Here is a 26,719-nt window from a genome sequence, read left to right as displayed (position 1 = left end):
GCGCCACACAGGACCTTAACTCGCTCCATTTCCCCAGACATCCCCAAAAGGAGTCCTCAAGCTACACCACCCCCAGAGGTGATATAGTGGATCTCCTGTTTGCTGCAGTGGAAGGAGAAAGAAATGCGGAAGGCAGAAAGAGGGGAGCCTCCAGCCTCCACCCTGGTTGCAGTGAGTGGAAAAGACATTGATAGCTCGGCCATGGCTTTCACCTCCCCACCCACCAAACAACAAAAAAGAATTGCTGTGGTGTTTAAATCCTTAAACACACTCAAACTTTACTTGAAAATATTTTTATTGGAATACTTGTAAATATTTCAAATGCCATATAATAATAATAGTAATAGTAGTAGTAGTACAGTAATAATAATAATAATAATAATAATAATGGTAATAGTAATAAAAAAATTGTTGTAGTAGTAGCATTACCCCACCCTTTTCTTTAACATGACTTTTTATATGATTTACATATAAAATAGAGAATTGCTAAAAACACAGTAACACACATTTCCCTTACATTGTTTAGATTTTAAGACAAAAGAAGAAGAAAAGCTCTTAAAGCTATCAGTGTATTCATTTTCACATTCGTGAAGAACTGTACATGTAAATATCTATCTGCTTCCTGGGGATAGTTAAGTACAGCTTAGCTTTCAGTACAGCTTTAGCTTTGACTAGTCACCATTCCAGTTTATTTGTACTATGTTCATCCACCATGTTACTAATTAATTTTATGAAACAACGCATTTCTAAAAGTGGGAAAATTAACACCAGCCGCCGCTGGTTGCAAGCAGCACTTTCCAGATTTCTGGCAGAAGAAATGTGCTTTTACTGGTTTCTGTAACTATAGTGCCATTGTCCACCTCTCTTTAGCTTACAAAAGGACCACTTGTGCTCATTTTTTGCATCAGGACAGACAAGAGGCCGAAGATGGTTGGTAGCAGACTTGGAGTCAGCTGCTGTTCAGGTCTCTGTGTTTGGCGCACGAGACTGGAATCTTCTCCCCTTCCTTGAGTAGAGCCCGTTGCCTGACTCTTCCTTGCTTTTCTGTAAAATCAGCTCTCCGTCCTTCCTTTGCTCCCAGTTGATTGTGAGCAGAAATGTTGCGCCTGTCAAGCCAGAACTAGAATGAGAAAATTTCTTCTGTCTCCGTCGGCTGCAGCAGGTTTAACCAAAGTGATATTCTTTGGCTCTAACAAACTGCTTGAGGTTGCTGCTTGGTGGAACTGGTCCTGTCTTCCCATCTGCCGTTTGAAAAACGCCTGAGCTGGGCAAACGTAAATAAGAAAGCGTCTTGGTTTATGTGCTTGGTGCTAGGGGATCCTGAACTTTAGCCTTCTCTGTGGTAGCATCAATGACTGATTGCCTTGCCGCAGCAATGCTCCTAGCTATAATCCCAAGCATTCTCTGGGCATTCTACTCAGTACAATAGAGTTCAGGCAGGTCACGGCTGAGACATAGGCAAATGAAAGGAACCTCCCGGGGGGGGGGGGAATGCACAATGGGAAAAAAGGTTCCCAGCTAGCCTGACTTTCAACTGCTGCGCCTGTTGGTCACATGATGGACAACGTGATGTAATGGATGGAGGGTTGGATTTGGAACAGGCTAACCTGGGTTCAAACCTTTGTTTTGATCTTGAAGCTCTCTGGGAGGTCCAGGGGCAATTCACTATTCCTCAGCCTAATCGCTCTCACAAGTAATTGTGAGGGGAAAATAGCACAGTCCCCAACCTTGGAGAAAGTATGTAAAAGTGATGGATAATTTAGAGTACAGTGGTACCTCGGGTTAAGTACTTAATTCATTCTGGAGGTCTGTTCTTAACCTGAAACTGTTCTTAACCTGAAGCACCACTTTAGCTAAAGGGGCCTCCTGCTGCCGCCGCGCCACCGGAGCACGATTTCTGTTCTCATCCTGAAGCAAAGTTCTTAACCTGAAGCACTATTTCTGGGTTAGCAGAGTCTGTAACCTGAAGCATATGTAACCTGAAGCATATGTAACCTGAGTAGTAGTGTGAGTATCTGTTTTTGGTTTTCATTACTGGAAACTGCCCCCAGGGTATAGGTTTTTTAAATGAAGAATTTCAGAATTGGAAGGGACTCTGAGGGTCATCTAGCCAACCCTCTTCAATGCAGGAATCTTGACACATGGTCCCCCGTCCTATTTGAAACCATCCCAGACCCTGCTTAGCTTTGCAAACGTGACAGCAGCTTTTGAGTGCTGCACCACTAGAAGCCATTCAGGATCAGAAACACACAGACTGTTTGTTGTAGTGGAATCTCTTATGGGTTGCTGTTGCATGGACATAAAATTGTAGAGTTGGAAGGGAACCTAAGGGTCATCTAGTCCAACCCCCTGTTGGGGAAGACTGGTTTAAGAATCAGGACTGGGCTGACTATGCAGAAAGCTGAACTGCTTCAGGCAGCAGATTTGGGGCATCTTTCAGAACTGGAAGATTATTTTTTTACTCGTACAAAAACCAAACAAAAGTGAGCTTGCTGCTGCCCAACCGCAGTATCACAGCTGTTCTGCTTTGTTCCTCTTCCTCTTCTTCCTTCTCTCCAACTCAAAACTAAATATGGGGTGTGGACTTGTCTGGGCTGCCTCTCCTTCCACATCAGTTGGAGGGCAGCCAGGGTGTGCGCTCGTGGCTATTGGGCATGGAAGGGTGATGGTGCAGGATGTCTTCTGGACGGCTCTGTCTGCTCACTTGCAAGACTGTGTGGCTGATGAGGAGCAGCTGCCATAGCAACAACACAAGGAGGAGGTAGGGCTGGGGGACCAATCCTGGTTTTGCAAGGTGGGGGTGGGGACACAGGAAAAAACGTGTGTGTTGTGGGGATATGTGGTGTGGTTATATGGAGGATTTAAGTACCACTGAGTTCAGCAGGACTTACTGGGAGGTGCGCATGCATAGGACGGTGGCTTTATGAAGTAGAAGGAAGGAAGGGTTAGATGAAGATGCAAATATGTGTTTTGGTCTTTCCAGTGTGTGCGGGGTATGTGCTTTTGAGCAGCAAAATGTCTTGCCACAGCATTAAACCCTATGATGTGTTACGGTGTGAAGTGGGTGCTAAAACTCATAAGGAGATTTTTGCAGGTCTGCACAGTAACATCTAGGCCCTTAGCAAAGTGGGCAATATCATTCTAGGCCACTGAAACGTGTCAGAATCAAACCTCGCCACATCTGTTCTCCCAGGCTTAGTTTCGCTTCCTCTCTCAACAGGTGTGGCATCTCCTGGTTAAGCCAGAGGCTGCTTTATTTATGCCTCAGATGAGTGGCTGCATCTTTGAAGATTTGAAGGGTTTTTTTGTTTTGTTCTGAGCACATTCTTGCCATGTCATTTCGGGGGTAACTTTTGTAAGGTCTTTCAAAGGGCTCCCAAGAGCTGCCAAACAATTCATTATTATTTTTTAGATGAGGCCTGCGACACAAAAGCGTTTTGAGAGAAGTTGTCCACATTCTCAGTGAAGGAGTCATCTCACAATGGGTGAAACTTTCTCATGACCCCCATCCTAGTTGAGAGAAAAAGAGAGAGAGAGTGTGTGTGTTTGTTGGAAAGCCTTTTTTCCTAAATAATACAGTGAAGAACAGTAACTTTTCATACATCTTGAATTCTTTTCTGCATTTTTGGCCGAAAATTGCAGTATGCACGTCGTCACTGCTCTTCAGTTCCGATGCAGGTTCCTACACGCTATTGAAGTTTCTCTAAAGTGTGTCTTGTTTTCTGAGACTAGCTCAGATTTAAGTTGAAATAAAGGCATCTAGAAACCCCAAGCTGCCTTGCTGGCCAGTAAATTACTTCCAATCTTTGTCAGTCATATGCAAAGCAGGGTCTTTTCATAGGCATTTTTATTATTATTAATGAAGCTTTAGAGGTGGCAGGGGAGTGAATTCTTGAGAAACATAGTGTGATCCATCCAGAGGGGAAGGGAGAAACTGCCACACTGAGAAAATATGGGCTTGGTAAGAAAGAAGTGTCCCTTTTATGAATGTCACCCACCCACGCAAGTAGACCAGCGTGTGAGTTGGAATTGGCATTTGGAATGTACATTCATGGAACAAATGGTTGCTTTTGAAACGCTACTAAACGCCACCAGCATGCATGGTAATATGCAAACAATAATGAGTTATGTGCATGCAAAGTAAGTCTTTATTCGAAAGGACGCTGAATAGTCTGTTGGTTTCTGGAAATCTGGAATGTAGCTGGGGAAGCACGACACAAACAAGCTAAAGGTTGGAGGGTGATTACAGATCCCCCCCATTTTTTCTTTTTTACCAAATTGCCAAACTACAGTGTGCATTCCACCACATGGTAAGTTGTTCTACCCACATTACCCTGCCAAATGGTGATGGTGGTTTTTTTAAAAAAGTGAGATGTTAATGTCCTGACAATCGGGAAGATTTGCTCTTTTCCTGCCTAAATGAATACACTACAACCACTCCCCAGCCCCTAGCCAAAATGCTTAGAACACATTTCCAACAACTTATTTCTCTTCTCTTTTTTTGGTAAACTCTAGCTCATGGGTAGGGACACGGTTGGCGCTGTGGGTAAAACCTCAGCGCCTAGGACTTGCCGATCGCATGGTCGGCGGTTCGAATCCCCACGGCGGGGTGCGCTCCCATTGCTCCGTCCCAGCGCCTGCCAACCTAGCAGTTCGAAAGCACCCCCAGGTGCAAGTAGATAAATAGGGACCGCTTACTAGCGGGAAGGTAAACGGCGTTTCCGTGTGCGGCTCTGGCTCGCCAGTGCAGCTTCGTCACGCTAGCCACGTGACCCGGAAGTGTCTCCGGACAGCGCTGGCCCCCGGCCTCTTGAGTGAGATGGGCGCACAACCCTAGAGTCTGTCAAGACTGGCCCATACGGGCAGGGGTACCTTTACCTTTACCTTTACCTAGCTCATGGGTAGGCAAACTAAGGCCTGGGGGCCGGATGTGGCCCAATCGCCTTCTAAATCCGACCCACAGACGGTCTGGGAATCAGCGTGTTTTTACATGAGTAGAATGTGTGCTTTTATTTAAAATGCATCTCTGGGTTATTTGTGGGGCATAGAAATTCACTCATTCCCCGCCCCCCAGAATAGTCCGGCCCCCCACAAGGTCTGAGGGACAGTGGACCAGCCCCCTGCTGAAAAAGTTTGCTGACCCCTGTGAGTCAAGCTGCTTTTGAAAAGGGGTGAATGTGAACAGAGAAGTGGTTTAGAGGGGTTGCTTAAGCATTTCCTGGCAAGCTTAGTTTTCAACTTCAAATGGTGCCCCACCCCTCCAACTATTTCTCCTCCTTCCAGGATCTAAACTCTTGTACTCTCCCAAACATGTGTCTGGAGCCTCTTGGGTTGTGTTAGGAAGCAGCTTGGGGAGCAAAATTTGGGGAGCCCAAGCAGCAACCAGGAAATGGATTTTAAGCACACACACCCCATCACTTCTCCCCTCAAATCTGCCATGTCCAAAGCTCCTTTTGTTTTGCAAAAAGTTGTAGGTAGTGCTTCGTAAGTTAGCACATATGTGTGCAATTGTTTGTGCAAACAAATATATCTCTTAGTTCAGAAAGGCAGGAGTGGGGGATGGTGAGTAACAACACTGATTTCCGAAGTCCTCCTGTTAGGAATACAGATTCACCCTAGTGTAAGCATTTTAACTGTTTGGGATCCAACAAGGAAGTTTGGGTCGGTTCAGGATATGAAAAGCCCTTAGGGGAGGTGTCAGGAAACAGGCCATAGCAGGCAAGCATGACAAAGCTTATTGAAAGGGTTTGATTGTAGGAAGAAGGCACATCAAGTAGAATAAGAAAGTTAACAGGCATACACAAGGCAAAGCTAAGCTAGAGTGGCCTGGAAGTTAGCTGCTATAACCTACTAAGCAGCCTCTTCCATATACTGGGGCCTCACAAGAATACTCAAATAATCACAGCTCCACTTGCTTTTCAATGCACTGAAACGGGGCAAAGGAGCCTTAATGGTTCGCCAACTCCCAGAAAAGCTTATCTTAACTCAGTAATCCTTTGGAGCAGGGTTCATAGCATCCATGAAAGCTTTGCAGCAAGGCCAGTGGGCAGATGCCCCAGACTCTGAGATTTCAGTTGTGGTTTTTTGTTTCGTTTTTAAAGTAAGTTTCTGGCCCTCCTAGGGGAAAATAAGACATTATGGGGCAAAATGTGCTGTTAACTTCTAATTTAAACAAATTCTGTGAAACGAGGGTGGTGCGGCTGCCTTGTACTAGACAGTAACAGCACCAGTGTCTGTGTGAAATCTCCATAACTAGGACCAGCAAGACCCAACTGATTTCCCATGGTAATCATAAGGTCATCGGGGGTGGTTGTCTCTCTAATGTTGTGTTATGCCACTCTCCCCATGGCAGCCATTTTGGTTATGCCACATACTCTGAACTCAGCCATCTTGGGACTGACGCTTCCGACACTCCCTAAATATTAAAATTGGGCCCACTGGTCCAAAAAAGGTTGGCAACCCCTGCCTTGGAGTACTCTTTCCACACTTGGCATCTGATTCCTTCTGACGTTGTGCTTTTGTAAAGCAGTTCCTCAGTAGGGGAGGCACTGGAGTGTCCGAGTTACAGGAAGACCGTATTCTTCAACTGTGTCCTGCAAATCTCTCGGAAAAAGGAACTGCCTTGGGGCAAGAAGAGTTGCACTTTACATTTTACACAAGCCTACATAGGGTACAGATTTGGATTCTTTTAAAAGCAGGATTTAGAGCCCATAATTATTGTTGTTATTGTTTTGGCTGACATGCAGCTTGCCCAGAGTTTCCCTGTTTTTAATGTTAGCTTCCTTTTCTGCCTTTGTGGGTTGGGTGCTGGGTGGAGAATGTTGGAACATGACATAGGTCCTGTTTGAAATACGGGTTTGGTAAACATAGTGTACGTTTCGGGTACAGCAGACAAGTCATGCGTCACATTTTCTGCAATTTTGCTGAAGTGTGCATTTTTTGTTCTTCAGAATAAATCCATTAAACCGTTCAAGATACAAAAAAAAAAATTTAAAAAAAAATTGGGGGGGGAACGACGGACGGACGGACATAAATTATGTCCCTGTAAAGCCCTAGCAGCTGAACATTATAATGTGATGTTCCTCAGATCTAGTTCTTGTCCCACCTTCTCCAATTCTTTTTCCTCCTTGCACACACCCACATCTTACCTTCCAAAGGTCTGCCAACACATCTCCTACCTTAGAGATTGTGAAAAAGTGGCATCTTCATGGCCAGATAGCTAATCTGCTAGAAGAATCCTTCACTGCTTTTACTCCGTAACTTTTGAACTCCCTTCTATAGGATGGGAATTAAGACGGAAAGAAAAGGATTTGTCCGAGGCTAGATATTGAGTCTATGGCTGACCAGTCCAGAAGGACTCTTGTGCCATAGATAGTTGTGTGGAAGGGAGAGTTTTGGCAGGTGCCAAACAGTATGAAAGGCAGTATTGCTTAAGGGTTCTGCTTTTAAAATATGAATACAGTGGTACCTCAAGTTAAGTACTTAATTTGTTCCGGAGGTCCGTTCTTAGCATGAAACTGTTCTTAACCTGAAGCACCACTTTAGCTAATGGGGCCTCCTGCTGCTGCCGCGCCGCCCGAGCACAGTTTCTGTTCTCATCCTGAAGCAAAGTTCTTAACCCAAGGTACTGTTTCTGGGTTAGCAGAGTCTGTAACCTGAAGCGTATGTAACCTGAAGTGTATGTAACCCGAGGTACCACTGTACAGCAAATCCTTCACAACTAAGTAACCACAATTGACATCTGTTCAACTGAGATCTGAGAGATTTATCATCCAGTCTGATATGTATGCTTTCCAATTTCCTAAGAGTAGAATCTGAGGGCTAAATGGGGGGTCATAGGCAATAGGTGGCAAGGACTCCGTGTTTGAAATTAGCCAGATGCCAGGCGCATTTTGCACCTGGCTTTCGACCACTTGCGACCAAGTAAAGATGCCTTGGTGCCAGGCTGGCGCCTGACATCTCCACCATCTGGAGGTGCGTGCCAGGGCATCATTGGATGTGGACTGTTTTCACACAATATTACCACATCCTATAGAATTCTGTCGGTTTGTATTTTATCTGTGCAAATGGAATGAATTTCAGGAACCAAAATGCTTTTTCTGTGCTACCTGAGCAGGAACGGTGAACAGTGTTATAGTTCATTGTTGTAGCTTGTCTTCACTTACTGCACCCCGACTTCCCTGCTCACAATTCTGAAGAATATCCCTATGTTATAAATGGTCCATGTCACCATTAAGAAAAAGAGATACGAATAGGCCATTTTCTATGTGGACTGTCCTTGGATCAAGTAACCTTTCTTCTTTAAGTGTTCAAAATTCTGAACCTAGCTCAAGGTTGTCATCTAAACTAGCCAGATGTTTAACTGATAATCAATCACAGTCCATCATTTGAAAAATAAGACTTTGGAGCCCTTTCACTCCCAAATGACAACTAGACATTCTGTTTTGGCGACTGCAACTTTGGTTTAAGGAGCCATTTGGCACCTAGCTAATATATCTGAGTTTCTAAGGACTCATTTAGAGATGGTGGAGGAGGAAAGTGGAAGAGTAAAAGTACTGCAGGGGTCAGGGAGTTTCAGAATGGGAAGGAACACGACTGCCTTGCAGTAGCCAAGCAAATGTGCCCTCAGCAGATAAGGTCAGATGTTTCATTGCCCTTCTGTGAGACAGAAGGGAGAATGAAGGGCTACAGGGAACTATTCCTGTCTCCATGAACCACAGCTCTGTTGTCCTCTGTGCTCTCTGATCATGTGTCAATTTCTATCCAGCACAAAAATGGCCTACTCCCTTTCTGGAAATCAATTTCCACTTGGTTTGGAAACAGAACATTGCTGCATGTATGACTTTTACAGATAAAGTGGTACCTCTAGTTATGAACTTTCCGTAATTCGTTCTGGAGGTCCGTTCTTAACCTGAAACCGTTTTAACCTGAGGTACCACTTTAGCTAATGGGGCCTCCTGCTGCCACGCCAGCCCATGATTTCTGTTCTCATCCTGAGGTAAAGTTCTTAACCTGAGGTACTACTTCTGGGTTGGTGGAGTCTGTAACCCGAAGTGTTTGTAGCCCAAGGTGTTTGTAACCCGAGGCATCACTGTACACAAAATGAAGAAGGCTGGGGTGGTTGTGGTAGAAGTTTTCTTCTTTTTGTGGGCAGGGGTTCAATGAACCCATGTGAACTCTGATGGGAAGCTCTACTGCCTGGATTAATATGGCTCACAACAGGCTGAAAAAAACCCCCAGCTTTGTAGAAGCAATTGTATAAAACCTACCTGAAACCTTAATTAACAAAATCGGACATTTGAGGCAAGTGGCTGATAGCACAGATGCCTTCAGAGAACATAGCAATCCATCACTTGAGCGTTGTTTCCATTTGGCAGCCAATGGCATTTCTAGAATATGTAGAAGGTTTGTTCTGATTTTGGCCTGGCTTTTGTTGCTTCAGCAGTTGAGAAACTAAGGGCAGGGGATAATTTCTGTTTATTAACCCCGGTGCAGAAGTTCTCGGTCACCTAATGAGCTAGGATTCATTCCATTTACATTTAAACTAGGCTGATGGAGAAAACTTTGTTTATGCTCCTCCAGTGTCCATTACTGGACACAAGAAACCGGAAAAGAACACAATAGCGGGAGAAATTGCAGTTGTTTGAATTTATTGCAGAAACCTTTGTTGGCGGAACGGTTGCTGACAATGTGAATGGGGCAGCAGGGAAACTTGGTAGCACCTGATGGATAAGTAGAAAGGGGCTGTGTGGTGTGTCCTCTGAATGGAAGATGGATTCTAGAAGGAATGGGAGGAATTAATTGATGTGGATCTGATAGAAAGAAAACACATAAAGCCTGAATTTTTTAAGGTGAGAGCTAGTGTGATGGTTTCAGAGAGTCGGACAAGGACTAGGGAGATATAGGGTTGAAGTCCCACTGAGATGAAAAGCTCACTGGGTGAAGGGACAATTCATTTCTTTGCCCAACCTACCTTGCTGTGAGGATAAAATGCAGGAGCGGAGGAACCACATATTCCACCTTTTGGTGGTAACTTTTAAAATGGTGGTAGAATACCAGGTTCCACACCGAGGATGTTGATCAATTCCGGGCTGTTCAAATGATTAGTTTTGTGCTGATGATCAGAGAATCTGTAATGAGCAGAGAATATCGGAACACATTTTCGCACTGTCTTAATACTATTCCTCTTGTCTTTTGCCATTATCCTTTTCTGCTGTTGCTGAAAGTGTCAACTCTGCCTACCTCATTCAGGGCAGAGGAAAGGAAGACTTCTGTCTCTGGTTTTGAGGCTCTCACTGCTGATCTGTTCAGCGTTACAGTTGCAGTAGTGTAAACAAATCTGAGTCTGGAGTGGGTTGGAGAGGCTGTGCTAGCCGTTTGTCTTTTTACATGATGAAAGTACTATGAGGCAATTGGCTGACTAATCTACAAACTTTGAAGAGAGTTGAAAGTCTTTTCCTTGACTATTTTTACAGCCTGGAAGCTACAGTTTTGAGTTTAGTGAAGAAAGTAAGTTATGCCGTGTTATTTGAGACAGAGTCAAGGCCATTGCTACTTAACCAATGATTATGGACTATTGGCGTGGCTTGGGTATGTTGAATGCCACTGCATTTCTCCTTCTTACTGATCTTTCTTTTCTTTTTTTCTGGTTCTACGTAGTCACAGCTCTATAAAAGATGCACTATTACCGGTATTCTTCTGCTGAAGTCAGCTGTTGGTACAAATACCTGCTTTTCAGCTACAACATAATCTTCTGGGTAAGTATCCAGTCTTCTTTCTTTTCTATTTTTGTAGAGAAGGGTCATCTTGCCAAATCTGCCATGTTTTGAATGCTCAGGTGCTGTGTACCTCAGATTGGATAGATTTTATGTTGACATCAAATGCATTGACCATGGGATGGAGCAAGGTATGACAAACTGAGAAATAGCATATGGGTGACTTCAGCTGTCTTCTCCCTTCAAGCCTTAGTATTTTGGATTTTTAGAACCTGATAGCTGGTGTTGCAACTTTGTTGAAGTCTTACAAATCCAAACGAGGTTTTCCCCACCATTTAATCTCCAGATTTGGAAACATTTCACATGCTTGGTTTTTATATTGAGCTGTTGTTTTCAAAACACAGGGGAAGAGACAAAACAGCAGCAAAATAGCAACCTGGAGTAACCAGAAAGAGAGACCCCCTCTTGCTCACACATGCTGTATAGAGCAGCACTGTGATGCCATTTGAACAGTGCCTCTCTTAACAATGTATAAATGTGGGTAACTTGGAATCTTTCAGTTTCTTGGTTCCTCCTTCGAAAAAGGTCACCCCGTAAACCTTCGTTTGTTATGACATCTTGCTGTCTGCCAGGAACATCATCTTGTCTGCACTGATATATTTCTGTTCCCTTGAAGCTTGAACCCTAACAGAGTTTGGTTGGGAGCTTCTAACATACTTGGTAGACGTTGACCAGCTACTAACACATTCCCTAGACAGATTCTGGCATGTTGATCCTAAAGAAATGAGGGCTGGAAGCTCCTATCCAGCCTCTGGGCACAAGGAAATGTTGTTTGAAAGCTTCTCAGTGCAGTTAAGGTGATTCTACCACAACAACATAACCACTGTCTTCCTAGAGGGCATGATGTGGTTAAATTGGCCTCCAAACTTACCTTTTGGAGTGACATGGTCTTCTTTTTCTCCCTCCACCACCAAAGGGATTTGATTTAATTTTTTATTTCATTTCACTTATGAATTGCTCCCCAATGAAAGTGGTTAACTCTAAAAGCAGCAGCAATACAGTTTTTAGCCATGTATGGGGCTCGCCACGATCTTGAAAACCTCTCTGATTTTGCAGTCCCAAGCAGGCAGCAAAGCCAGGGAATTTTATCAACTAATGGCCGGTCACAAGCTGCGCAGCTCTGACTTAAGAAGTCCAGCTTTCTACTCTCTGCAAATATCACTTTGAGCAAAGCCCAGCCAAGTACTACTTTGTGAACGTATTCTGTTTTTTTCTTTACCATTTCATTTTCTGAGCACAGCAAGACTTGGTCCTGTGGACATTAACTTGATTCCCATAACAGTTCAACTATTTATGGCATTGTAACCAGTTCTTTGATCCATGAAAGGATATCTTTTTTGTTGCCCTTTAACCGTAGAATAATGGAATCCGGAAGCCCAGCTTCCTAGTAACTACCTTTTGTTTACCAACAGAAATAAGTAACACTGCAACAAATCTTCCGAACAAAGGCTGTTTAAGCCTCTGCAAGTATGTGCATGTAATATAAATGTGGGGAAAGTCCACTGCCGAGAGGAGAGTTTTTCTTCTGTTTGAGGGATTTGGGGCGAGGTGGGTTGGAGGAGGGGGGTTGGGGTGGAGATTCCAATTTGGGGGGAAAGATGCAGTTTTCTCCCCCACCCGGCCCTCTTTCAGTTTCAGAGTGAACAATGCACCTGTTCATGTGATACTTCAAGGGCCCAATCCTGCTCTTTAAATGAAGCCTGATGCTGCCTCCACCATCCATGCAGTTGTATCTATATGCCTGTACAACCCCTATATGTAGCCAAAATCACATGTTTGATTCCAAGATTTTTATATGGGGAATTAGCCCCATAATGTTGGCCTCCATGGTATAGTTCCATGTATGTAGGCCACACTGGGATATATTGTTTTGCCTGGATGGTGGAGGTGAGGCTGGCAAACCAACATAGGGACATTTGGATAGTAGTAGTAGTAGTAATAAATTAATTAATTATACCCCACTCATCTGGCTGGGTTTCTCCAGCCACTCTGGGCAACTTCCAACAAAATATTAAAAACACATTAAAAACTTCAAACCTCTGGGGTATTGTCCAAACCAGTGCTGTAACTTACGATTTATAGTTCGCTGATGCCACAGTTTCTAAGCCTTCTAACAGCCAGGATAGCTCCGTTGGTTAGAACATGGTGTTGATAATGCCAAGGTATTTCAAGTTTGATCCCCATATGGGAAAGCTGCATATTCTTGCATTGCAGGGAGTTGGACTAGATAATCCTCAAGAACTCTCCCAACTCTAGGATTCTTTGAACATGGGTTGTGACACAGTTGGTTTGGCACAAAGATAGTAAGTGAAAGTGCCTGTCCCCATATAAGGCTGACTGTAGTTAAAACTCTGAATGGGACCCCTCCCTAAAAGGGAAATCCTTGTGGTAGGAGAAGTAGGTGAGGCTGCAAGATTCTCTTGACAGCGTGACAGCGTTGGATAAGTTCTGCTCCCTCCTTTGTAATGCTATCTGATGTAGTAAATTGGCAGCTCCTTCAGGACAGCCTAGAGGAAGCAATTGAGTCCATAATGCGGAATTATGGCTTTTCAAAACATCAGACAAATTCCTGGAGCATAGGTCTGTTGATGGCTAGTTGAGATATCAAAATGGAACCTCCCCTTTCAGAAACAGTTTTTTTTTTTGGGGGGGGGTAGCCAATGTGATGCTGTCCAGAGGTTGTTGGAGTCCAACTCCCATCATCAGCACCAGCCAGCTAAACATCAGGGGCAGGGCGGACAACCAGCCGGTTACCCCTGCTTTGTATCTTTTGAGTACTAGCTAATGGCTGTTGCCTTTGTGAGCTGCTTGTGAGCTTCTTCAGGCACTTTCTGGCTGCAGTTGGGAAGAGAATGCTGGACCAGGTGGAACTTAGTTTGATCTGTCAGGTCAACTCTTGCAAGCTGAAGATGGGGGTTAGCAAACCTACCGCACCTCGGGCCGGTGTCTCCAGCGCCGATCGCGCGGTGGGCCAGAGGGCGGAGGAGCACATGCCCATATGCGTGTGCACACCATATTTCCGCTGCACTTCTGGGTCGGAGGAGCACCGGAAATAGCTTGTGCGCATGTGCAAGGGCCTCCTATGAACCAGATGTGCACCGGAAATAACGCACATGCGCACAAGCTATTTCCGGTGCTCCTCCAACCCAGAAGTGGGCAGCCGCGCAGCGCCGGTAAGAGCGGGCGGCAGGGGTCGCTGCGGGCCAGATAGACGAGTCTCTCGGGCCTTATCCGGCCCACGGTCCTTAGTTTGAGGACCCTGAGCTAGAGGGAAAGTTGATGGGTTACAGGGGTTGTCTTTGCTGTAGGGGGAAAGCAGCAAGCTTTAAGGAAATATTGTAAGGGGTGCTCCTTTTGCCGCTTGTCTTCTCTTGTATATTGTTTACTTCAAAGCTTGATGACTAAGCTTTTTAGCAATGAAACGTCTGATTTCCGAAACAACATCTGAGCACTGAACTACGGGTATATCACAAGTACTTACAGTGGTACCTCGCAAGACGAAAAACTCGCAAGACGAAAAACTCGCAAGACGAAAAACTCGCAAGACGAAAGAGCTTTTTGTTTTTTGAGTTGCTTCACAAGACGAATTTCCCTATGGGCTTGATTCACAAGACGAAAACGTCTTGCGCCTTTTTCTTAAAACCGTCAATGCATTCCTATGGGAAACCATCAATGCATTTCCTATGGGAAACCGTGCTTCGCAAGACGAAAAATTCACAAGACGAAAAAACTCGCAGAACGAATTAATTTCGTCTTGCGAGGCACCACTGTATTGCGTTTTCAATTGTTCAAGATAAAAATCTATTTTGGAAAGAGAAGAAATGAGCACTGAACCACTGGAACTATTACAAGTGAACTCTTTTTTTTACTGCGTTTTCGATTGTTTAAGATTAAACCTATTTGCGAAAAAACTACTTTTGCCATGTTTAAGGATGTAAATGATTTTCAGCAGAACCTGTTTAGGAAATTAGCTTCCAGTCATTAAGAGAAGAGAAATTTTAGGGAGTGCATGAATGTGTAAACCAGCCTATATAACAGGAGTGGCAAGTCGTCATCATCATCAGTGCTTTTTTTAAAAAAAAAGTTTAGGGGTATTCTCATTTTGACTCAAGAAAATCACCATTTTATAGTTCAAATCAGGAAAAATAAATACAATAAATAGATAAAAGTACAAAGATTCACAAAATGTTTAGGAGAATGCGTACTCCTGCGTCCCTCCAGAAAAAAGCACTGATTATTGTTATTATTAACCTGAGGACTGTATACACCCTGGGGTGTATATGCTAGAGTGTCGCCACCCACAGTCTCTCTCTCACACACACACCCATACATGTGTGTATACACAAACTTCCCTCACTGCCCAGCTCTGTGTCTATGGTCCCCCACCCCTTTTTCTGCCACCATCAAAATTGGAGAAGATTTACAGAGGGAGAGGGGGGCAGAAGAATGGCTTGATGGGCTGGATCAGGCCCCTGGTCTGGGAGTTAGCCACTACTGTTTGAGAAATAAGAATGAGAACAAAAAGCTTCTGTGAATTGCACACCCACCCGCACTGAAAGCTCAGCCCTCTGGCTAGTCTTTTTATATCAGATTTGAAAATCTGTGAGCTGAGCTGTTTGTGTGAGTTAAAAGAGTTTCCTCTCTGTGTGAGTTCCCCTCACCTTCCTTTGCTACTTACTCATCAGCCTTTGTGAAGTTCTAATGCATGCATTCACCAGGAGATGGGGTCTCCTGGCTTAATGCAAACAGATGTGTTTTGTGTTTACTTTTCCTTTTTCCCTTTCATCCTTATCAAAGATACCACACTTGTCAGCCATTTCCTGCTGTGCTTCTGGTTTTTAGGTTGCGATAAAGCAAGGTAGCATTGTCCGCAGAGACCATGGATAGTTCTGGCTTTCAGAAAGGTTTAGGACACAGTTGTGTCAATTGTCCTTTGTAAAAAAATGATAATAATAATCAAAGATCTGGAAAGGAAAATAAGAAATCCTAAAGCAGGCTAGGAAATTAACTTTTGCTTTAAAAAGTTCATGTCACAATGCATGTGGTTTTTTGAGGTGTTACGTAGGGCATGTTGAATTTTCCAGCTTTCAGACTCCCAAAATGAGGAGCACTAAAAAGGGTTGTAACATAACTTGGGAATTGAAGATATATTTGGGTTAAATCAATATAATTTAGTATTGCTTGGGAAGTAAAATGTTTGTAAAATTGTGTAGAAGAAATGATTTTCAAGTACTTGTGTTTATATTTTATAGTATTACTAATTTTATTTAGCATTACCTGACATTTTCAGAAGGTAAAAATAAAAATTCCCTGAAAGCAGTTTATGTGCTTCTTCATTAAAAACAGACTTAGCAAGCTAAATGTTGTCCAGTCACAAAAGTAATAGCAGATTTGAATCACTCACATGCCAAAATTAAAGACCCCCTCATTGAAGAAATTGCAAAAAAATTGAGTCCAGGGCTCAGCAAACTTTTTCAGCAGGGGGCCAGACCACTGTCCCTAAGACCTTGTGGGGCCCCGGACTATATTCTACTACTATCTATAATCACACATTCTACTCATGTAAAAACACCAGGCAGGCTCCACAAATAACCCAGAGATGCATTTTAAATAAAAGGATGGAAAAACTCATGGAAAAACACGCTGATTCCCAGACCATCCGCAGGCCAGATTTAGAAAGCGATTGGGCCGGATCCGGCCCCCAGGCCCTAGTTTGCCTACCCATGGTTTAACCCCTATAATGACACGCCCCACAGGATAGTTGGCTGGTTTAATCTAAAGAGAACTGACAGAATACCCCAGGAAAATGTAACTAGATTGGATACAGAGGCTTGCATATGCTCTTTGTCAGGCTTGGGAGGTCGAAGGGATTGGTGATCAGCTGTACTCTCACAAAATGCCTGTTGGTTATCTGTGGACAGAGGAGATCTGAAGATGCTGCAGTGGTGGGGTCTGGGGGTTGCACTCCTTTTTTTTTTGGTGTGTGTTTTGGGTGTGCATATTGTGCTTGGCGCAGGATCCGTATCAGCGAGGGCCAGCAGTGTTAGAAGTTTGCCACAAAATTATAGAAAAACAATCAGCTTTTAGAAGTTTTGGGTAGCTGTTTGGGCTTCCTCCTTGGCAGCACCAAGCCATTGGATTCCAACATGAACGTGGAACCAACCCCGGGTGATGTTCTAAGAAGGTGGAGGGTGCAGAGAGAATTCAGAATTCAGAAGCTGCAACAGGAATCCCTGAGAATTCTCTCTGCTTGTTTGTCAGGGCTCATCTTGGCTCCCAGGGTCAGTTTTAAAATCCAGCAGCGGGTCTGTATTCCCATAGAGAGCGGAAGTTGAAACAGCTGTCTAAATCTTGGTAAGCTTCCCTCTGTTTTTACAGGTGCTTTTAAAGCTAGATCGTAGATGCACGTTCTGCTGTGTAAATGGAGATGACTGTTGTGCTTCTGCCCATGAGAAATATTTTTTCATAATAAAAAGTACCCGCATCAGTTCCATAACTATTTTTCACCCTTTTTCTGGCCTTGGGGTCTTGCGAAGTGTACTGGGACGAGGTTAAGTCTCCATGCATCAATGTGGTGATGGTTTATGGCGGCAGAGAGGACAATGTTTCCATGACTCGTAGTTCTAATGCAGTAGTTTTGTCTTTTTTTCCTCCAGGCCACACTTTCAGAATAAAAATCTGCTCACGTCACACCATTTTTTTTAATTAATAAGAAATACATTGGGGGAAAACAAACAAACAAATCTCCTCACCGTGCTTGATTTATAAAATGGAACACAACTACTTTATATTATGATCACGAGACACCCAGAAAGTATAAAACAATGCAGCTACATAGGAATGTGAATAGTTCCCAAAAAAGAATTATAAACTAGCCTCTTATATATGTACTGTTAGAAGTAAAAAAAACCTGCCTCTTTTCCCTTTTGGGGTATCCAAGAGCCCATATAGATTCCTTTTGTAGGTTCTCTATTGGTAGGAGAAAATAAGAGACCAATCAGAGAATATTTAGAAGCAAAGCAGCTAGTAAGCTTTATTAACTTGCAACAGGGTGCTCACCCCCTCCCTCGCCACGCAGGAGGGAGGAGGAACCCAGAACAATGGTGTGCAAGCCCTTATATAGACTTTTGAAATTGCCACCCTGTAGTTCAAGACCACCCCCCCAATACATCATACATACATCAAAGAAGGGATGTAGCACAAGACCACCCCACAGATAACATCATACCTACATCACAGAAAAGGTAGTCTACAACAGAAATCTGAGTGCCTTGTTTTTACCTTGTCTGCCGGGTTACCTGCTAATGGTCACTTGACTGGAATATCTGGGGAGCCTGGCCATTCTTTTGTAATGATAATACTTAATTCCTGAGCCAGGTCACAAGCTCACCCTATTCACACCTTAAATGTGCCCTTAAGGCAGGGTTTGTGGACAGAGACAATGGGGAGGTTTCTGCATTTCCTTTGACCTTGTGGAGAAATATTTGAGGTAACTGAAAGAGTCAAAATGGCTTTAAGACTCTTCCTGTGGGTTTTGGACATGTGGTTTATATATTTATTGGACATGTGGTTTATATATTTATATATGTGTTTGCTTGGTACATCTATGAACTATATATATATATATATATATATATATATATATGACCTAAAAATTCTTATAACAGTACCTTACATATGTATACAAGCCCAATGAGAGGCGTGAGCTTGCTTTGGCTGGGTAATCTCATTTATGTGGTGGGATTGTCCTCAGTATCTAATTTTGAAAAGGTATCTATCCATATTCAGCAAACAAAAAAAATGGACTTGTTACTATAGTATAAAAGGTAAAGGTACCCCTGCCCGTACGTGCCAGTCGTGTCCGACTCTAGGGTTGCATGCTCATCTCGCTCTAGAGGCCGTGAGCTGGCGCCGTCCGAAGCATGACGAAGCTGCAGCTGGCGAGCCAGCACCAGCGCAGCACACGGAAACGCCATTTACCTTCCCACTATAAAGCGGTACCTATTTATCTACTTGCACTTAAGAGTGCTTTCGAACTGCTAGGTGGGCAGGAGCTGGGACCGAAAGATGGGAGCTCACCCCGCCGCGGGGATTCGGACCGCCGACCATATGATCGGCAAGTCCTAGGCACTGAGGTTTTACCCACAGCGCCACCCGTGGTACACCTGTATTATACTGTATAATACGACAGTGAAATGTTCAAATGCTCAGTTGCCCTTGAATCTTCCCACCACCCTTGCCATCCGCTCCTGCCACACCAGTATGGTGCGCCACAACCTTTGAGAACCACTGCTCTAATGGGTGAGCTCCATGCATTCATGCATGGCTTTCTTTAGAGGGGCGGTAATAATAATAATAATAATTAATAATAATAATGATGATAAATAATAAATAATAATAATTTATTTATAGCCTATCCTTCCCGGTTCAAAAACCGGGTTCAGGGCAGCTAACAACAAATTTAAAACACTTAATTATAAAAGCAGCATAAAATACAGTATAAAAACATGAATAACAATAAAATTCAAAAATCAATTTAGCGGAAATAAGCATTAGATAATCCCCAGGGCTAGCTGGCTGAATTGGTCCTACTTGGGCCAGCAAGGAGGCCAGGGGAGAATTAGTTGTGGGGTCTCAGAGCAAGTGATCTTCATAAAAGGGGAGGGAAGAGAGGGGAAATAAAAGATCAGGCTGAATTCAAATTAAAGGCCAGGTGGAATAGCTCTGTCTTACAGGCCCAATGGAAGGAGGTTCAATCCTGAAGGGCCCTAGTCTCATTGGACAGAGCATTCCACCAGGTAGGAGCCATCACTGGAAAGACCCTAGCCCTGGTGTGGGATAGTCTGACTTCCTTAGGGCCCGGGACCTCTAAACTATGGTTATTCATGGACCTTAAGGTCCTCTGCGGGGCATACCAGGAGGGGTGGTCCCGTAGATACGAGGGCCCTAAGCCACAAAGCGCTTTAAAGGTCAAGACCAGCACCTTGAACCTGACCCTATACTCCACCAGGAGCCAGTGCAACTGGTAAAGCACTGGGTGAATATGCTCCCATGGCAGGGACCCCGTGAGGAGCCTCGCTGCAGCATTCTGCACCCTCTGGAGTTTGTGGGACAGTTTCAAGTATCTTCTGTGACCTGAATAATGTTACAGTGGACCCTCCATATATGAACTTAATTCGTTCAGGGGGTCCGTCTGCAATCCGAAAAGTCTGCAACAAGAGGTGCTGCTTCTGTGCATGTGCGTTGGGCGAAACCCAGAAGTATACACTTCTGGGTTTGCTGCATTCACAACCCGAAAGTTACGTTACCTGAAGGTAGCGTAACCCAAGCACTGTACTTCAGAATGAAAGAAGAGCTCTGCAGGATCAGACCAAAGGCCCATCTATTCTGGCATCCTGTTTCCCACCAGATTGTCTATTAATGGGAAGACCACAAGCAGGACATGAAGACAATAGCACTCTCCTCCTGTTATTCCCCAGAGGCTGGTATTCAGAGACATGCAGTCTGTGACCCTGGAGGTAGCTTTTAACTCTCCTGACTAGTAGCCATTGACAGCCTTGTTTTCTTATGGCCCAGTCTTGGGGCCCAGTCATAACATTACAGTTCCACAATGAGACTTCAGTTGCACTGGAATATTGCACCCTGTTTTCCACCTCGAGCTTTTGAGATCACGAGAGCATTTTTTCCTCTGAAAAAACGTTTGAATGGCTCTCACTTTGGCCTCATGCTGTGCGGCAGTAAATAAGCTGAACTGGCACCCAGCTGGTTTGCTTGTTGGGAGCTCAAAAATAAACAACCTTTGCTTGGGGGCAGGGGGGGTAAAACACATACTTGTGTGGCGGAAATTGCGATGAAATCTATAGCTGAAATCTATAGCTGCTTTTGCCGGAGGGGAAGCAAAACTGATCAGACCTAGCACACTGTGTAAACGAGTTCGGAAATTCATTACAAAGATAACAGTTGCCTCTCGCTCACTCATGACTTCCTTCCTGTTTCATCACCTTCTCAGCTTCATCTACTCTGTAGAAATGCTCCTGTTTAGGCTGTTGACCGGTTCGGCATATCTGTTTCAGAGAGCGCTCTCTTGTGTGTTGCGGTTTTAATATCACTACAGATGGGTGATTTATTTCCCCCCTACCCTCTCTAGACTGAAAAGTGGGGCCAGGGCAGTTAGCACAATTCCATCTTTGTGCCTCTGGAGATTCAGCGTATCATATATGTGTAGGGGGGAAACTGGGCTCAGATTATGCTAATTCCCTCCTCTTTGGGGGTCTTCCTGTTCAGGCTTACAGCCTCTTCTGTGTTGTCAGCTGACATACAGAGCCCTCTTTCCACATGGATTTTGAGTTTGTTTGGTGGTGGTAGTTTTTAAAGCCACAGTTTCCCCCGCATAATCTCATTACGTGGTAATTTTGGCTCTGCCTGGCTTCCTCATTTTTCCACGACTCATTTTGAAAAGAGGGAGACTGCTAACATCAACACTGGTCAGGAATGAAGGTGCTGTAGCCCCTCTGATAATTTTCATTGTTTTTCTCTTTTTTGGCACCTTCTATTTTGGGGGAGACTCAATGCAAAACATATGCCACATTCAGCCGTACCATAGATTTATATCAACTATCTACCTCAGCATGTCTTCCCCAGATAGTCGCAGCCAATTCAGACCTCATTATGTGGTTAGGGTTCCTTGGGCAATATCCCAGACTCTACGCTTGCCTTGAGGCTTTCCACACCTGAAAAACAGCAGCAGTTGTAAAACTCACCCGAGGTGAAATTTCAACGCACCTGTGTGGCAGATGTCCTGTACCTGGTGTTTCATGATGTTGTCCCTTACTCCATCCCATGGGGGGGGGGGAATGTGATGTACATATTACCTCATAATGATTGTTTCTAGTTGGGAGTGTGTGACCAAACAGTGCTTTCCAGCATATAATAAGCATGTTGTTTTTTCCTCCCTAGCTAGCCGGAGTTGCCTTTCTTGGGGCTGGTCTTTGGGCCTGGAGCGAAAAGGTAAGAAAAATGTGACTCTTTGCTATAGAGAATTGAGCCGCTTCTCATTTAGGAGGTGCAAGGGGTCTCACATAGCACATACACTCATCTTTTACTCGTTGCCCTTTCTGTTGAAGGACAGAAATCCCAACTAGCATCGCTTTTCTGCCTCCAGGCTTATTTTCATGAGTGTTCTGCAAAATCAGCTACTTATCTGGGGGGGGGGGTTGTGCAAAGAGCCTTGCAGCAGAATCCTGCATATATCTACTCAGAAAGTCCAACAGGGTTCCCTGGGGCTTGGTTCTAGGGAAGAAGCCTTAGGCTGGAACCCTCTATACAATTCCTGGGAGCAAGTTCCTTTTGGCTTACTTCTGAATATGCTGTCAGCTAGGCTTTTAAGTGGGGAAGCCATGGCATCTCATCACTTCCACACCCAACCTGGGCTGCTGATTTTGGTGGAGGTAATATCTATCTCCTGCCTCCCTCTTGGGTGACTTTGGCCATATGGCTGTTACTGGGGCAGATCTCCCGTGTTGCTTTGAATCAAAGCTTGGGAGGGTAGATACCTAGCTTCCTAAATTTATTGTTAGCTGGCATGTCTTGCCTAATTCTGCACCGGTTTCTCTTCCACCCCACCCCACTCTTATGCGATGAGGTGCTGCAGAAGAGATTTTGACACCAGGAAATCTGATACAGCAAAATTAAGCAGCAAGGTTGGAAACGTAATCTTGTGTCTGAATACTAGCTGAATACCTTCAGCTTCTAGGACAGTGGTTCTCAACCTTTTTTTCTCTCTCTGAGCCACACTTGCAGAAAAAGAGCTGCTCATGTCACACCGATTTTTTTTTATTGATAAGAAATTCATTGGGAAGCAAAAAGAAAGAACTCCTAGCCGTGCTTGATTTGTAAAATGGAACACAACTACTTTATAATATGATCATGGGACGTCCAGAAAGTATAAAACAATGCAGCTACATAAGAACATGAATCATTAAAAACCACCAACACTAATTATAAAAGAGCCTCTAACATATGTACACCTTAAGTATGTTTGAGAGGTGTGAACTTTCTTTTGCCGGGTAATCTCATTTATATTAGGCCTAATTTGAAGCAAACACACAGAAGCCTTTCTCTTTTCTGCTCTTTCATATTTGTCAGGGTTGTAAATCCCTGCTCACAACAGTATGTCGTGGACAACTGTATAAGAGTAGCCCATGCTCTTGCAGAGAGGCGTGGATACTGTTTCTGCTTGTATATCCGAGAAAAAATTATTTGGATTCTACACTGTCCTATAGTACATTGTTATGTTTCTTTGCTTGTCCTTGAATTTTCCTGCCACACTTGCCATCCTTGCCTGCTGCACCCTTTAAGCACCACTGTTTTAGTCCAGTGGCGGAGCTTCATGCTCTGGCACCGGGGGGGGGGGGTAGAGAGCAGGCGGGGGTGTGGTGCACCGCCCGTAGGGGCGGGGCGTGTATCCTGGGGGTGTAGCGTGCCACTTGTAGGGGCGTGCTGCCCAGCATGGGCAGGCTGGGCAGCCACGATGGCACCCCACCGGGATCACGCTGCCGGGGGCGGTGCGCTCCCCCGCACTCCTCTTGCTCTGCCAGTGCTTTAGTCTATATGAAAATTTAGTTTCAGCAAGGGAAAACCACAAGTTCTGTGTCTGAATGAAAAAGCAGAGATTCCTGCTCCCCCTTCTGCACTCCTGCTGCCTCTGTGGGGCTTGGTTTGACGATGATAAAGCACAGCCCTTTTGCCCAACATCCTTTCTGAATTCCTTGTGCTAAGGTAATCCCTTTTAAAATGGGGCCCTCTTTTACATGATTGTAGGTTCTGAATTTGTTAGACATGCTGGCTGTTCTGCAGTTAACCATAGGGTGATGATGAGATTTGCAGGTCAGGGCGGGAAAAAGGAGGCAAGGGGATATTTGGCGCATTTACATTTAACTTCTAAATGATAGGCTATTTCTGAAGCTTCACACAAAATGGGCAGAGTTCCAGAAAAAAAATAGTTGCTATGGAACCCTTTCTCCTCCAAGGACTGACTTAACGCACATACACACACACACACACACACACACAAGTTCTGTAGGAGGGAAGCATCATATGGCTATTACTCACACCAAAAATCAGCAGCCCACATTTGGCCATTTTAATTGGGCAGGCTGTTGATCTTCAGGGCCTTGGAACCTGAAATTGTTTTCTTCCGCTTAGTAATGACAATGTTTTATCGCATTTAATGAGAGTGTTAATGTTTTGGGCTTTGAGTTTTCTGGTTTTGCTATTTGTATTCAGCTGCTGAGTTTTATTAGTTAGCCTGCTTTATGCTACCCCTCCCAACCCCTCACCCATAAACTGTTCCCAGGTAAATAGTCTCATGGAGAAAATACAACCGGTGAACTGCTGATCTTGGGATACTTTGCTGCGATTTGTTGCCACTCCAAAGGCACCTTCTGAACCATTGCAACCATAGAAATTCCAGTGGAGTATATTCAGGCAGTGGGTTTATCAATGTATCATTAGGAGAGTGAGGCAGGGATGAAGACAGGAAGAGAAGCAATTCTGAATGAGAAAAGGGGGTGTTCCATATCCAAACTGTGGGCATTTTTACCTGTGATATTGTGATAGGTAGTATTCAATGATTCTTCAACACCAACTTCGTTGGACTGGTCGTGTTGTGCAGATGCCTGATTATCGTCTTCCAATTCAACTACTCTATTCCGAACCTAAAAATGGAAAGCGTAATACTGGTGGTCATCGAAAGAGGTTTAAAGACTGTCTCAAGGCAAATTTTAAAAATGTAATATAAACACCGACAACTGGGAAACACTTGCCTGCGAGCGCTCCAATTGGAGAACAGCCTTTACCAAAGGTGGGTTTTGAAGACACTCGAACTCAGGACGCAAGGGAGAAACATGCCAAGGGGAAGGCACGCTTGGCAAATCAACACTGTGATCAACTCCCACCAGGAAACCAATGTCCCCACTGTGGAAGGACATGCGGATCCGGAATTGGCCTCCATAAGTCACTTATGGACTCATTGTTAAAACCCTGTTTATGGAAGACATTCTTACTTGGCTATGAGTGATCGCCAAATAAGAAGAACAGATGTGGGCAGAAGGTAGATTGGGATTTGCTGTCAGCCCTCTGATCCAACAGGGCTCTCCGTATGCTCTCATGCGTTCCAAAGAACTCTCAGTGGGCTGGATCAAAAAGTGCCTTTCCACTTGGGGGTGGTCCCTTTTGCTCACCGAAGGACTCCTGGATATTGCAAAGAGTTTTGCGTGGTAAAGGCAAACCCCAACCCAAGGTTGCTTTTCCACTTGTGCAAGGAGAAGAATCACAAAAACCGCTATGGAGCAGCCACCAGCCACCCTGGTATTAAAGGTTGTGCAAGGCTTTCTAGGGTGTTTCTTTTTTTCATTGCCACTTCCTGTTATTTGGATCTGTGTGTGTGTTTTAAAAAAAACCAAAGAGCTTCGTGTCACACAAATTAAATACTTGTCCTGTCTCTGCCCACCAAATATGTTCGATGGTACCAGCTTCATTGTGCAACTGCCCCCCTTCTAATGTTTTGGTAGTTGGTGACGTTGGTTTTAAAAGGAAACACAATGCTAATTCCAACGGGAATTCCCGCGAAGCAGCTCATATTTGAATGATGCTACGAATCACTGTTTGAGAGAACTATCTGCTCACATTTCTTCTTAAATTCTTTCTGAAACTCCTAGTCATTGTGATGTGTTGTCCCCCCCAAAGTTTCAAATTTTTTTACTGAGGGCATGTACCTGATGGGAAAACCTCAAACGCCTATAAATAAAGGCTTATTTGAAATGTAAATAACCAGATGTCAGAAAGATGATAATTATTATTAATAATAATACCCCAGTGTTGCAGTAAACAGTTATTACTTTGATAGTTATTTAATCCATCCAGAAATGATGCAGTTTTGTCTCAGGTGCAGGGAAATGACTGCATGGGGGTCTTAGGCTGGCAGCTGTGTCCAAATCAGAAATAAAAATCATTTTGCAACTCCTCATTCTGTTAGTGCCACCTAGTGGAAGCCGGCTTGGCTGCAAGGTCCTTAGATTGGTTGGCAGAACCTGATATTTAGGGACATTTCCTGATGACAAATTCAGGAGTGTGTACCTGCCAAAAGAGCTGAGGCCAGCCCAGGCTCCCTTTGTGCCCATAGCCATTTGATGCCATTTAAAATATAGTAATTAAAATTATAGTAAGTGAAATATAGTAGGTAATTAAAAATATAGTAAGTGAAACAACCTAAAGTCTTATTCAAATATTTTTCCTCATGGTATGTGGGGTTACTGCAATTAAATACCCTGTGAGGAGATTGACGTAACCCCCACCCCTAACATTTAATGGAAATTAAATTGCACTGAGCCTTTTATGCAAGCAATGCATATCCTTCTATGATACAGGCCTGCTTTTGAATTATGTTTTGAGGTATATGGTATCCTTGCAGTAGAATGTTAGGAAGCTTTAATTCATTAACGTCGTAACTGATTAGTACAAGGAGCAGGTTCTCACTCTCGTTTTTGCTTTGTTTTAGGGGGTGCTCTCTGACATATCCAAAATGACCCGCCTCCATGGCTTTGACCCCGTGGTCCTTATCCTGTTTGTTGGCGGAGTAATGTTCATTCTGGGATTTGCTGGCTGTGTAGGAGCCCTGAGGGAGAACATCTGCCTCCTGAAATTCGTAAGTAACTGGATTGTTGGGGGTGTGTTTTGCTAGCCAGGAAGTGTCCCCATCAGTCAGGATTTGGGGTTTGTTTATTTCTCTCTGCAATTCTGGTAGAACTAGGTCAAGTGAAAGCATCCTAATTACAGCCAGTAGATTAATCAACACATTTTAGAGAATTTGTCAGTGAAGGACAGCATTACTTGGTGGGCGGTGAATTAAGGGATGTTTTGTTTTGGTGGGTTTTTTTTGCTTCTGG

General features: G+C 44.1%; 1 protein-coding gene across 3 annotated transcripts in view; it reads left to right on the top strand.

The window, feature by feature from the left end:
• The window catches only part of TSPAN14 (tetraspanin 14), a 42,681-nt gene that overhangs the window by 6,904 nt on the left and 9,058 nt on the right, over positions 1-26,719 (top strand). For 2 of the 3 annotated variants that reach the window (XM_083440593.1, XM_083440595.1), the window contains 3 exons: positions 10,660-10,757; positions 21,732-21,782; positions 26,332-26,478. In XM_083440593.1, the coding sequence (XP_083296719.1) occupies positions 10,677-10,757; positions 21,732-21,782; positions 26,332-26,478 (279 nt within the window). In that variant the 5' untranslated portion in view covers positions 10,660-10,676. Of the gene's footprint in view, positions 1-5,691; positions 5,806-10,659; positions 10,758-21,731; positions 21,783-26,331; positions 26,479-26,719 lie in introns of those variants that run through there. The other variant, XM_083440594.1, reaches the window with a different exon arrangement.

Source organism: Podarcis tiliguerta (assembly GCF_965153285.1).
Source record: "Podarcis tiliguerta genome assembly, chromosome: 5".
Classification (NCBI taxonomy): domain Eukaryota; kingdom Metazoa; phylum Chordata; class Lepidosauria; order Squamata; family Lacertidae; genus Podarcis; species Podarcis tiliguerta.
The sequence above is the reverse complement of the archived record's forward strand: the minus strand, read 5'-3'. Positions and strand labels throughout refer to the sequence as shown.